The sequence below is a fragment of the Wolffia australiana genome, chromosome 2 (genome assembly GCF_029677425.1).
Source record: "Wolffia australiana isolate 7733 chromosome 2, ASM2967742v1".
NCBI classification, from domain to species: Eukaryota; Viridiplantae; Streptophyta; class Magnoliopsida; order Alismatales; family Araceae; genus Wolffia; species Wolffia australiana.
In genome coordinates, this window is record NC_135836.1 from 9,120,396 (window position 1) to 9,135,480 (window position 15,085).

Sequence of the window (15,085 nt, forward strand, 5' to 3'; positions counted from 1 at the left end):
ATCAAACAAAGATAACAATGACAGTGATGATAATTATAAATGGAGCGGCAACAATAGTGGTACAACAGTGGTGCACTAGATGTTCTCTTTGATAAGACCCCTGTCAATCCCAGGCTTCTGATACTAAGTGTAAACATAAAAAATGAAGGTATAGATTTAAGGAATTCCAAACCTTTATAATATTTATACATGTACATAGAGAGAGTGTAAGATAAGAATCTACATAATGGTAAACATAATATATACACATACGTTGAGAGACGGAGTGAGAGATAAGAGTCCAGCTCACATTTCTCAGGAAGGAATTGTGCTTTTTTTTGCATGCAAACAATTAGGTGCACCCAAAAAACTAATAAAAATAATATTTATAAATAATCTAAATTTACTATAAGGTCATTCATGTGCTTTCTCATGTTGGGGATTTGTATCATGTTGTCACTAGTTTTCTTTATGTTTATTTTCTCTTCCCGATGATATTTTTTCTGCATAATTCTCACCTGTGAGAAACCTTACCCCTGTTACATCCATGTAATGCATGATCTGATATGCCTATTGATGTTTCGCAAAGCGGAGAGACACGCTTAAATTTTCAGGTCGGTGATTTCATGAATGTCAGCAAAGACCTCTCCGTTCAAATTGGTGATGACGAAGAGTTCTACTCTTTATTCATCAGTTAACTAGACAACCACGCGCACATACGAGAGATGATGAACATAGATTTCTTAAAATGATGAAACCCATTAACCAATCAAAATGTGAGATTGGGAGAGATCGAGAGAATTTCAGAGAGGTCGAGAGAGAAAATCAACAACTCAAACGTGGGATTGAGAGAGATCCAGAGAGAAATTTAAAAAAAAAAATGAAAGTTTCAGAGAGATCGAGAGAGGTCGAACTTTTGATAAAAGAACTAAAGAAAAATCGGATAGAAATACCAATAGAGACGTACCTTGCCAGCACGATTCCGCGTCCCTGTCACGAGCTCGAAGGATCTCTAAGCCAAGACGCAGACAGTCCCGCCGGCCGCCGATGCGATATTGCGATTTCACAGTCTAGGGCAGGGCCGGCAGGCGCGATCCATATTCAACTATTCAAGTATTTTTCGATTTAATTTCGTCCCATGGGACGAAATTTCATCCGACGGCCCTGAGACGGATCGAAACATCGTCCCAGGGTATGCGGGATGGGACGATCCGGACGAGCTATCGTCCCGTCCTTCGTCCCGGGGGACTCATAGGACGGTCACGAGGACGAAGCTCGTCTCGTCCTCGTCCACCATCCTCGTCCGGGACGATCCGGAAGTATATTCACATCCTTTCATTGCATTTAGAGTCTACCTTTCGGAACGTAGCATGAAGAGTCAGTTCTGACCATCGTGTTTCATCATAGTCGCCCGAACTGCTGGCTTGTGGATCCATGTCTGCCACAACAGACAGTAGCTCCATCGTGATCTGCGTTTCTAGAGGAACCGCTGCTGAGCGGCTGTCGACGGAAGCCATCAGGTGACATCTGTTCATAAGGCCCATTGAACGTGCTCGCTGTTTGCAACGTTGATCAATTCTCGTCGCACCATTGCCATTCCTCGAGCTCGCGCCCTCGCCCGATCCCTGCTCCGCTGCCGCCGTCGCCGCCACCGCCCGTGGCTGTGTTTTACGCGTTGATAGTTCCGGCACCCGCAAACACCCACATTCAGCTCCGGCCACCTGATCCATCAATACGGGTGTGCACCGTCAAGCATCGGCCACTCCCCCGTGTTGTCTCGTCAACGTGACTCCTTTCTCTTCCTTCCTCCAGAATTACGTTCCTGCATCGCTCAAACATTGCAGGGATTTATAATATATTATAAATTGTCCTAGCGAGGCCACATGGCAACATCTCAACCGTTGGATGTGAATCCAGTGATTTTTTCGTCCCACAGGACGAAAACCGTCCTGTCTGATGGTCCACGGGACTAGGGTTCACCCAATGGATATATTAAAGGACATGTGTAATCAATCAAAAACCTCACTTATTATTCTCTTGTCCACGTTAATGGCTAAACATATATAAGTTAATAATATTTTTAAGTATTCTTTCGATGTGGATATCGAAATCCGATATCCACACCCGACATCTGATGTTGTCATCCACCCCCCTGAGACAGATACAGATGACGACATCGAGACGGATATCGATATCGGAGATCGACACTGTAGCAACCGATATCTGGTATCCGGATATCGAAAAAACAGATACCGGAAATTCCCTTTCTGGTATCCGACACAGCATCCGTACTGGTACCGGCATCTGGTATGGGCGGGCGAACACTACTGGGAACGAATTTTCGTCACGAAATTCGTTCATACCCTCGGACGGGACGAAAAAATCGTCCCGTCCGCGTCCCTGCACTATACTCGTAACCGCCCATAAATAATGCGCGGAAGAGCGAGTAGTTGCTGAGGGATCGCTTTCCCTCTCCTTCGGCCGAGCCGCGAAGAGGAAGAGCTTTCGAGGTTCAGCGCAGAGTCTTCGATCTAGAGAAAATTTTCATGGCGGGATCGTCCTCCTCCACGCTCTCGCCTCTAGCGCCGCCGTTCACGGCGGGGCGCGCGGTTTCTAGGGCGGCGCCGCCGTACGATCAATACTACGCAGTTTGGTCTCAAGGACAGGATTGCTCCTCCAATCTATCGGAATTCCATCAAAACTCTTCGAAAGCTCCGTCTCAGCTCCGTTCTCCCGCCGATTATGATGCTTCGGTTGTCCGTCATGGCCAGGAACCCGTCTCGGATCGCGGTTTTGTTCATGGGCAATGCCCCCTTTCGGAGCCGTACTATCCGCCTTTCTTTTCGCTTGATGCGGCCTCGGGGAGCGGAGGGCAGTCGCGGGATCGTGATTATCGGAACGGATCTCTTGGAAAATCCGCGAGTATGCCGCGGCGGGTGGTTGTGAGTTGCCCTTCTGACATGAGAAGAGGAGCAAATGATAAGATGGAAAGCTCGCCGTGGGTGGAAGGTGAGGGTTAAGGTTTTTTGGGGTGGAACTGCGATCGATTTCATGAGAATTGCGCCTGCGTCTGTAATCATGTGGCTCTATTACATACATTTTTTATATGTTGTTTTTACCTGTTTGGAAATCGCGCCCATGAAATTTATACTGCTTTTGTCGGACCCTAGGATTTAACTGGGTAATGGCATGTGCGTTGATTTTTAAAGGAATTTCATGGCATGAATTTCCCTCTTAGTCTAAGCAAGTATAGTTATTACTTTTATCTGATGTTATGGGAGATCCTCTATCATCCTTACTGAACATTTTATGATTCATGCTCATGTAGAAGGATCGCAAACATATTGTCGTGTTACAGGATGAATTGGTTGGCGCTAAATAATAGATTATTTTATCGCTCTGTTGTATCCATAATTTCATAAAGGGATGATCGGTATAGCGTGAGCATAAGGACATTGTTTGAGTCATTCCAACCAAATAAAGTTGTGAGGAATCGAAATACGGCAAATGCCAAGTCCCGGTTACGGTTAAGGAGACTTTTATTTTCTAAACGAGGAGGTCCCTGTGTAAAGAAAAACTTAACAAAAATATATGAAATCTAGCAAAGTCTCTATTGGCTACTCTAGTTGATGTCTGTGGAACACAATTCAGATGTGGCATGCAAAAAAGTAGAAGCTGAACGTTTCTATGTTCGGAGGAAAAAGGAGGTGAGGGTTTTAATTATCATTGAATTGTTGTATTTTCTGTGAGTGCTCTTCATTATTTCTGAGCCTCTGAAATTTTTATAATTAAGAAGTCTGAAACTTCTCTTTACACGGTGCTCTCGAAATAATCTAGTTCTCAGTGGCTAATTGGGTATCGGCTCATTTTCCATTTGGAGCCCATATCTGGTCCTCCTGTTGATCAAGGAAGATCACATTCTATTTATTGAAATTCCGCTGTATTCATTTTGTTTATTTATTTATATAGATTGTTCTATAGTTTCATGATCGTCACTAATCATTTTGTTTATTTATTTTGATGTCTTAATGTTTGCTATGTTATTGATGATGTTTTTTTAACTCACCCAAAGCTGACGTGTTTAGCAGAAAGATGGTACTAAATGTTCTGACAAATATCATTGTCAAATACGTTGCCAGGTAATGCAAAAGGAATCTTATGACTAAGAGCTGCTAAAATACGAAACCTTTTGATCACTAAATATCCTAAGATCATTGAGAAATCCAAAGCTTAAATTACAAATATGACGCAATATGGATCATTTTATCCAGATGGTGGTAGATCTAATTGTTCTATCTCTATGTGCATTTAAATTAGTTGGTTACTTTTGAAAAAGTATTCATAGTCAATTGTATTGTCCCTGATATCTGAGCTTTCAGGCTTGAACCACGTCTCAATAAATATAAGTGCTGGGTTGTTTTCTGCACGGTCCATAATATTTCTTTTCTTCATCCCATTAAATGAGGCTTCTAATCGTTTTTCTTGAAGTTTCAATAGAATGCCTCATTTACATTTCGGCCATCTATGGAACTACTATCCACTTCTCATCACATCATGTGATTGTGATGCCGAGTTTCATCATGTGTTGTAGGATATGGAGATCTCCTGAGAGGCTGGCAGGAGAAGGATCGTAACAGTGTGCCAAAAGAGGACGTTTTTGACGATTTTGATCATTTTAAAGCGAATAAAAACTCCGGTTTCTCTCCTATTTCCCAAGGAATATCACGCGTGTCTCCCAGTGCTCCTATTGAGGGCTGTGATCCATACTTGTCCAGTCAAATGGCTTTTCCAGAACTCAGCCAAACATTTGGCTCTGGCAAATTTTCGGGAGAATATGTTGGTGGGTTTGATACATTGAAATACAATCCTCTGACTTTTCAAAATGGTGTACCATATTCGGTGGACATGTTTTCCTCCAATGGCAGGAATCTGGGCAGATCAGCAAGTGAATGTGGTCGGCAGATTTCTTTTGATGAAAGTTCTATCAGGCAGGGGGATCTTTTGAGAAATCTGCAATTTCAAAGCAACGAGGGTTATCCGACGAGTAAGATAGCTGATCCTATGCATGGTACTGGTAATACAACGATCACAGATTCCATTTCATCGAGAAATGCAAACTTCAGGATAACTGATTCTGTAAATCGGACTTCTGTGGACCCGAGTGAACACATCTCTGACGCTATGGCAACATATTCTGAAAAGCTTGGTGCTGTTGAACCGGGCAATCCTGAAAATGTTAACTCTTCAACTTTTGAAGAACATCTTGCCGTTGATTCTCCATGCTGGAAAGGAGTTTCCTGTTACGAATGCATTTCAGCTGCCAACGATGGCTCTTCTGGTAAAACGTTTGATTCTTTTCTTCGACGGAATACAGATAGTACAGCTGCAGACAGCAAGTACGTTTCTCATCTTGCATTGGCCATTGATAGAAGTTTAAATGAGGAACACGCTAATGCCTCAAACTTGGAGCCACTCACTGGGACTGCAAAACAGTCCTCAGATGCATTCAGTTTCCATAATCTGGATGAATATATGCTGGCCGGTACATCCCAGACTAATACACTTGAAGATACGTTTAGACAGTCTAATCCATCCACAACTAGAGGGTCTGAACTGCTTCTCGATGCCCAGCTTCTTGTCAAAACTGTTCATAATTTATCATGTGTTCTACTTGAAAGCTGCAGAGCCGATGCAAATGCTTTGAAAGTGTGTGATAAAAAGATTCTGCAATTGGCAGTCGACAATCTAGGCATCTGTATTCAGAGTACACATGAGTTGGATCAGGCAAGGCCTGATGCAGCTTGTCCGTCAGGATGTTCTTCTCATGAAGAGATTTTTACTCCTTCCAGGGTACGGTGACTTTGGTCTAATTTTAAAAATATTTATTTTGGTTGGATGAGTACTTTAATTTAAACTTTTCCTTGTATTTTAATAACAATACTTTTTTATTTAAGTATAGTCCTATCTTGCATAGGTACTGACCAGCTCTTGAATCAGCATTATAACTTGCTCGGCCTATGTTTATTATTTTTCCTTTCTGTATTTCATTTTATTTCACCCTAGACACAATATATGTAACACAACACAATAAGTGAGGAATGGGTACCTATGCCTCTGAAACCCAATTGAACGGGGTGTCTCTGTCATAAGAAGAGAATCTCTGGATGAAAACCCTAATTTTTTTGTTGCTGGGTCTTAAGCCGCACAGAGCTCTGACAAGAACTTCATGGAAAAAGAAAGACGGATAGGATAGCCTTTGATCAATGAAGCTACACTTTGTCTCAAATTTTGATCAACTGCTGCAATATGATTCTGGCTATTCTTCGACTGAAACACCAATCTTAAATACCCGTTGAATCTTCATTTTCTCTAAGATGAAATTCTTTTTATGAATTCTGCTATAGGACTAACTTTCTCAATTCCACTGGAAAAGTAACACAATACATGATGTCATTTACTGATTTGTTCATGTGAGCTTTTGCAGAAAAAAATGACATTGTAAGCTGCATAATGCTAATGATCAAACTTGGACCTTGTCCCAATAAGGGCTCGAAGATGCTCAAGTTTTTCTGTCTTTATAAAATTGAGGGTTATATTTAATGATGGAGTCAAATATTTTCACAACACATTAATCTCGTCTCTGTCAAACTGGTGTTCTCCTTTCTTTGTCAGTCTTGTAGTTTTCTTGATTCCCATCTCTTTAGTTTGATTGTTTTAATTCCAGATACAGGTGTGTTAATGTCTACAATATTCTGTGTACAATATTCTCTGCCATTCTTTTGTCATGTTTAACCATTAAGTTAGAACAGTTTGCAATAATGATAGCCAGAACAGCCGAAATAATTATCTTAAGAATTGTTAACTGCAGACTCCTATACTTAGAATTTATCTATTTGTGTTTTCGTACTTCCTTTATTTCTGTTTTTTCCTTTACGTTACTGATGGCCCGTTTTGATAGGCCCACCATTGTACAGCCCATAGTAGCATCCTATATATATGGGTGCGTGGGTGTTGTTTGACCTTAGCCAAAAAGTATTGGTTTTGTTGTTCATTCTATTGGGCAGCTAGGGTTGAGGATGTGCAAATCGGACATGGTATCAAAGCATTGACCTTCGCTGTTGGAGCTGGAGTTGTTGCATCGTGAACTGCATAGCAAAGTGTTGGCATTGGTCCATCATGGTGCAGTATTATCCTCGTTGCTGTACACGCTGTTGTCGCATGTTGCCATTCATCGAAGACAACATGAGATGTTGTGGAGCATCGTGTGTGGTGTTGTCATTGCCAAGGTGTTGTTGCCAACACGGGGTGCTGTCAATGTTGTAAGGCGTTGAGCTTCGTTTGAAGGACGAAGTGAATACTCTCAGAGAAGAACTGGTGAAGCTGAAAGCTTCAGTTAGTTCTATGTCCATGGTCAAATCCAGTTGCTGGCTCGATAAACAATTATCTACTGATGACGATCTATACTTGGACTGGATTTTGGATTCTAGAGCTACTGATCATATGACACCATATTGATCAAAGTTCTACTATTATACTCTGCATGAAGGGGTAGAACAGTTTTCACTGTTAGGGGTGAAGTCTTACCTGTGACTGGCATTGGTGATATAAATATTGAAACCTTGGGAGTACTTAAAAATGTTTTACATGTAGTTCAAGACGTTGAATGCTCACTAACTATTGAACGTACTGGTTGTTTTGCATAAGACAATGCAAGGAACTTGAAGATTTCATCTTTAAGGAGAGGAATGGCTTGATTTATGTGACAGATGAGGCAAAGGCTGGAATGATGGTGGATGCTCAAGCATCGTGGAAAGCAATGACAAGCAAGTAGAAGAATTTTAAGTTTTACATTTTCGTTTGGGATATCCAGCTTTTGGTTCATGAAACAAATGTTTCCCTCCTTTGCGAAGAACCCTGATATTTCAGAGTTAACTTGTGAGTCATTTCAGTGTGCAAAATATAAGAGATTTTCATATAGTGGGAGTGGGGGAGTTCCATTTTCACTTGTCCATGGGGATATATGGGGACCGACAACTAATACTTCACTCACTGGTGCAAAGCGGTTTCTCATCCTCGTAGATAATTGCACCAGGATGACCTGGGTACATTTGCTTAAACACAAGTCAGAAGTGACGAACGTGACACAAGATTTGTGTGCCAGGGTCAAGAACAAATTCAACGTGTCTGTGAAAAGGTTCTGGTCTGACAATGCGAAGGATTTCTTTAACGAGAAGTTGAACTTGTATTTTCTGGTGAATGGAATTGTGCAAGAGTCATCGTGTGTCAATACCCCACAGCAAAATGGAGTTGCAGAGAGGAAGATAGGACATGTGGTTAGGACACTTCTTCATCATCTAAATGTGCCCAAGTATTTATGGGGAGAAGCAGTGCTTGCCGCAGTTCACTGAATCAATCGAATGCTGTTGAAGATATTGAATTATGAAAGCCCAGTGGACATCATCTCAAAATTATTTTCTCTGATTAATCTGAGGACTCAGCTGAGGCCCAGAATTATCAGGTGTATGGTATTTCTTCACAAGCAAAGGCCTGTGGATAAACCCAGTCCAAGGGAGATTAAATGTATGTTCGTGGGCTAGTCACAGGGGAAGAAGGGATACACGTGTTATGATCCCAAGTCAAGAAAAATGTTCATATCTGCCGATGTGACATTTCATGAAAAAGAAACGTTCTTCAAAGATGAGACAGAAGACCGAGTCCAGTTATTTACACGGGAGAGTATACTCAAAGATGAAGGTGCACATGGTTAACCTATACCTGCAAATGTTGAGGTGGTGCTGGAAATTCGACATCAGTTGGAAGATGGGGAACAGAATGAGACAATAGTTGATGATGAATCACTGTCAGAAACAGTTGAGGTTACAGCCGAGGACGACTCACTAACAGAAGAAGTTAGAACAGATGAACCTGAAAAGGAGGCCACATCTCAACTTGAAGAATCTCATGTTAATAACTTGAATCGGAGTTATGATGCCGGATGGCCTATCACACTAAGGAAAGGAAAAAGAGCATGTACCAAAAGACCAAAGTATCCTCTCTCTCACTTTGTAACATATGAGCACTTACCCTCTGAATTTCTAACATTTCTGACCAGGATAACATTGATGGATATTCTAAATCAGTGAATGAAGCATTGGCTGATGACACATGGAGAGAGGTTATGAATGTTGAGATGGAGGCACCGATGAAGAGTGGAACCTGGGAGATTGTTGACCTTCCCCAGGCAAAGTGTCCAGTTGGGTGTCAATGGGTATATAGAGTAAAGTATAGAGCTGATGGAAGAACGGAAAGGTATAAAGCCAGGTTGGTAGCCAAAGGGTATACACAATGCTATGGAATTGATTATGGAGAAACCTTTGCCCCATTAGCAAAGTTGAATATTGTGCATATTGTAATTTCTGTATCAGCATCCCTTGGGTGGAAATTGTCTCAATATGATGTTAAAAATTCATTGCTACATGGTGATTTGGAAGAAGAAATTTATTTGCCACTCTCTCTGGGTTATTACTCTCAAGTGGCTGAATCTAAAATTTGCAAATTAAAGAAGACCTTATATGGGGTCGAGCAGTTCCCTCCAGGCATGGTTTGGGAAGTTTTCTCAGTCACTGAAGAATATGGGGTACAGGAAAGGAAATGGTGAGTATACTATATTTGTGAAGCTGTCCCCAACAGTATACGTCTCAATTCTCCTCGTGTATGTAGATGACATAATCATCACGGGTGACGATGAGGAAGAAACTGAATCTTTGGGCAATCGGCTAGCCAAACTGCTTGAGGTTAAATCTCTGGGACAGTTCAGATATTTTTTGGGTATTGAGGTTGCATACTCAAAGGATGCCATTTTCATTTGTCAGTGGAAGTATATTCTTGACTTGTTGGAAGAGACTGGAATGAGTGATTGTAAACCATCTGCAACTCACTTGAACCCAATCTGACATTGGGTCTATGTGAAGAATCGTCTCCTGTGAATAGGGAGATGTACTAGAGATAATTGGAAAACTTATCTACTCGAAGCATACAAGGCCAGACATTTCGTTTGCTGTTGGACTTCTTTGTCAGTTTATGCATAGTCCCAGATAACCTCATTAGCAGGCAGCAAATAGAGTGTTATTATACTTAAAGTGTACAGCAGGACACGGGCTAATGTTCAAGAAAAGTGGTGTAATCAATCTGAAAATCTATACAGATGCAGAATATAGATGATCACTGATTGATTTTAGATCAACCACTGGGTTTTGCTCTTTCCTTGGGGGACATTTAATCATGTGGAGGAATAAGAAACAGTCGGTTGATGTATTATCTAGTGCAGAGGCTTAGTACAAAGCATTAAAAAAGGGCATTTGTGAAGGACTATGGCTACCAATTCCCTTAGATGCTATTTCGTTACAAAGGAAGCAGCCAATCATTGTATACTGTGACAGCAAGTCAGCCATTGACATAGCCCACAATCCAGTACACCATGATCGAACAAAGCATATCAAAATTATCAGGCATTAGGTGGGAGAAGATTGATCAGAAAAGTATTCACTGTAGTATGTGCCTACTACTCAACAAATAGTTGATCTTCTTACCAAAGGATTGCCAGGAAGCTCCTTTCAGCAGCACATGTCCAAGCTGGGAGTTAGAAGCATCTGTCTGCAAGCTTGAGGGGGGGGGGGGTGTTAGCTGCAGACTCCTGTACTTAGAACTTCCGTGTTTATGTTTTTGTACTTTCTTTATTTGTGTTTTTTCTTTTAAGTTACTAATGACATGTTATGATAGGCTGATACAGTCCTTAAATCCAGGCTCGTATCAGAGGGGAGTAGAGGACAAGGCGAGATAGAAGTTCCCGGGGTAGAGAGGAGAAACTGGAATGATCCGAGAGGAGGTCAAACTGATGAGGCAAGAATCGATCAGGGATGAGATTCCTGAAGATACGGGGAGGTAGAGAGGATCATGATTGACGGGGATTGTAGAGAGAAAGAGAGGACCTAGATGTGGAGAGGGGAGACAAGAGACCTTACTTCATTCTTCTTTGCTGCCCTCCTAAACGGAGGGCATCCCTATTTAAATGAAATACACAATAACCAAATGATCCTGATACGTCCCTGCTCGGGCGTATCGTGTAACCCTTGTACTTCCGACCAAACAACGATACAAGTTGCAATATTCAACGTCACAGAGTTCAACTGAGAGGAGGGGTAGAGAGGAGATGGGAGTTCCCCGGGTGGAGAGAGGGATAGAGATGGGAACGGCCGGAGGGGGCTGTCGGCTCCGCGGCAAGGAGGGCGCGTCGACCTACAACCACGAGAGTGATGGAGTGAGGAAACCCGGTGAGGGAGGTAAGGGAAGAGGAGGGCTGCTTACTTCTGATTGCCTACCTCCCCCCGTCCGTGGGGAGGTGCTTAAGTAGGCTCGGGGGCAGTGTGGGCCTGTTCGAGCGTGACGGCCTTGGTCTGCCCATTCCGTCTCCCGTAGACCCGTCGCCGGATCATATCAATACTCCCCCCAGGACAAAACTATCCCTAGATAGGTTGAGGATCCTGTCATAGGCCCACCATTGTACAGCCCATATTAGCATCTTATATATATGGTTGCATGGGTGTTGTTTGACCTGAGTAAAAAAGTATCAGTTTTGTTGTTAATTCTACTGGACAGCTAGGGTTGCGGATGTCCAAATCAGACAGGAATGGTGGTTGAATCATGTAGATTTAAGGTTGGTCCTTTTCTTTCTACCAGTGGGCTGTCAGCTTTTGTGAAATTGAAAAGAGGAAGGCAGAATGTCGAACGTGACTTATTTATCCATCTCATCTGCTTTTGATAGACAACTCTTTTAAAAATTAAATTCAAACCCTAATAAAACATGGAAATAACTATTATGACCCATTAAGTGGCCAATGATTTTTTATAATTGCTCCTGCTGGTGATGTTTCTTTACATGTCAAACATCTGATTACCTACAATGGTTCACAACCTTACACTTGAGTCAATTGGTGTCTCTCTGGCGGATGATGCACCCTGTCCTGGTTGTTGGCAGTGCCTATGACATAGGCCTCCTGGTATCATTCCTCGATGGGAATTTTTCTTGAGCTTGACAATATTCACGGTAGAAAATGCTCCCAAATTTTCATTCTATGATGTTGTAGCATTTATCAAGATACTTGCAAACATGTTGGGATATGAATAGAGCAAACGTGAAGAGCACCACTGAGTTCTATAGACTTTCGATTTGATGGGATAGGAATAGAGCGAAGAGCATTAATTTGCAAACATGTTCTATCACCTATAGGCAGCCTACCTTGGTCTTGAGCAGATGTCTCCAGTAGATATCTGGTATCGATTTGAGGTCATGTGTGGCGTTGCTTTCCAGTTACGATGATGTGCTACTGGTTGTGCCTCCTGGGTAGACTGGAGCTGAGGGTATGCAAGCAGGATAGGTCTAATGAGTTGGCTGCTGGTTTGCAGCAGGCCCCCCTTCAAACATTCGAATAAAGTGTTAATGATATTTGTGTCCTTCGAGGTCAAGTTGAGGACAAATTTGAGAAAGAAGAGTGTTGTGCCATCTGCAATCTAAATCAATCCTACCAAAGAGTCTGCTGTTTTGGACATGTCTCCCTTTCCCCTCGCAATCAGTTTCAGCTTGCCAATGGAACCATAGCATCTAGAAGGAAATACTGGGTACTGTGATGAAAAACAATGGATTTGGCCTTTGGCAGGTAGGCAATCATATCTTCAAATGTTGTGAGTCCATTGCAGTGGTAATGGTGTCGCATAATTCAGTGTATTGAGTTTCTAACTCTCAAAGAAGCGTTTGAATAAAAGTTGAGTTTTTGACATGATGTCAAATAGCCGTCAAATGATTTGCAGTCATCAATAAATGTTGTTTGTATTCTGATACGATCCTCGATCTATGCTCGTATCGGAGGGGAGTAGAGGGCAAGGTAGAAGCTCCCGGGTAGAGAGAAGAAATGGGAATGATCTGGGAGGAGGTCAAATTGATGAGGAAGGGATCGACCGGGGACGAGCCGCCTGAAGACGCGGTGAGGTAGATGCAATCACGAGGAAGGGGATCGTAGAGGGAGACGAGCTTGCACATAAGAAGAGACGAGAGGAGGGGCATGAGTAGCCAAATAAGATAACTTCCAGTCTGCGCACCTAAAGGGAGGGCCGTGCTATTTAAAGAAAACATGGGACGGAAGAGGCCTAGATGCCCTTACTGGTCAAAAAACGAGACTGTCCCTCAAGAGGGCCAGGGATCATATCATTTTCACCTCCTGTCATCTTTGTCTTTTGACTGTTGTGCAACTTAGATTGCAATGCCGATATCCAGGATGCTGTGTCCAATGCAAATGACCTGGCCAGCACTCCCCCGGGAGATTGACCGTAGAATTGCCGACTATAGTCCAGATAGCATATTCAGGGAGTGAAGTAACAATAAATTAAATTTCTTTCTCATTCTGTTTCTTCCAAATTTGATAATGAGAGTTTGGAACCATGACCCAGTCGCTATTTGAAATGACTACCGGTTGTGGGCAATGTAAAATGATATGAGTCAAATCCAGGCAGTTGGGAATGTTAACAACTATGTTTTCCATGGCAAATAGTTATTCTCAGTAAGCTAGAGCTTCCGCCTCACCTGTAGGACCGCTGATAAACCTTTATTAGCAGAAGGCAGTAATGCTGAAGAGGCAGAAGACATGATTATTTCATCAGGTACATCATGACTGTCTGAATCACATCCTCATGTGATTGGAATAAAGGAGATGATCCTTATGTGAGGCCTATTGGAATACAGGAGCTGATCATCCCTAGAAGGTGTCCCGATGCCGATTGGGCCCTGTAATTCCACTGCTCAAAAATATTCTCGCATTTTCCCAATTTATCGTCTCTAATTGACTTTATTTCTTTCAAGAATCACATCCTCGATAGAGACGCATGTCGCGGTCTAAATCATTTAGATGGTAGAGTTCATCCCTGGACTCAAGTTTGGCCTTCTGGTTTACCATCTTCTTTCATAGTAAAACATCAACCTGATAAAAAGTCTGTTTGAATTCATCTTTAGATACATGCTCATTTTTTTTATTCTTTGACCGAAACAATAACTTATGATTCTAATGCGGAAATTAACATTTTTGAATTTGCCTGATCCTGCTTTAGTTCAAGGAGATTCCTGGAGGAAGGACCAGTGATGAAGGTGAAGGCAATCAAAGCATGTGGTATGAGGTAGAGGAGGCAGTTCATCACCTGAAGCATAAACTCACTGTACTAAGATTAGATCTCCAACCAAGGAAAGGTACTGAACTGAACCCAAAACTTGATCAGGAAAAGCAATAAAAAATATTTTTTTTTTCTAGGCGAAAAAGGCGATCTGGTCAAGAGTCAGTCTGCCCTAGTCAAACCCGTTGAACCTCCGTTGACTCCTCCGTTGACCAGGCCCATGCCATTAGACGTTGACGCGGCTGTCATGGATAGGTTCAGGCTTCTCAAAGACCGCATGCAGAGATGCAACTTTCTTGATCAGGAGCAACCACGTGGCAGCGTCCAGTCAGGCGCCTACGTTGACCCTTGCCACGTGGCTGGGCCTATGCCACGTGGAGGCGGTAGCGGATGGAGGAGCTGACGTCAGCGTTGATTTTTTTGGGGAGTCTTTACGCAAGACCATCACAAGAATCTTTGGTGTGTCTTCTTTTTTAAGTATATAGTAACAATCATGGGGTTAAAAAGTCTTTGCCAAGCTTAGGGAGAGAGAGACACTGTTATCTCAATCTCTATCTCCATCTCCATCTAAATCTGCATATCTATCTGTATCTCTATCTGTATCTCTATCTGTATCTCTATCTGTATCTCTATCTCTATCTGTAAATCTATCTCTATCTTATCTCTAACTCTAACTGTATCTCTATCTATATCTCTATCTGTATCTCTATCTCTAACTCTATCTCTATCTGTATATCTGTCTCGATCTGAACCTCTATCTCTATCTGTATCTCTATCTCTAACTCTATCTCTATCTGTATATCTGTCTCTATCTGAATCTCTATCTGTATATGTGTTTCTATCTCTACCTCTATCTCTATCTGTATATCTATCTCTTTCTCAATCTGTATAT

General features: G+C 42.1%; 1 protein-coding gene across 1 annotated transcript; it reads left to right on the top strand.

Moving 5' to 3' along the window:
- Nucleotides 1-2,427: 2,427 nt before the first annotated feature.
- LOC144716750 (uncharacterized) lies at nucleotides 2,428-14,723 on the top strand. Its single transcript, XM_078591990.1, has 4 exons — nucleotides 2,428-2,988; nucleotides 4,571-5,829; nucleotides 14,134-14,269; nucleotides 14,331-14,723. Exons 1-4 carry the CDS (start codon nucleotides 2,526-2,528, stop codon nucleotides 14,594-14,596), a joined length of 2,124 nt encoding a protein of 707 aa, XP_078448116.1. The 5' UTR covers nucleotides 2,428-2,525; the 3' UTR covers nucleotides 14,597-14,723.
- Nucleotides 14,724-15,085: the final 362 nt, after the last annotated feature.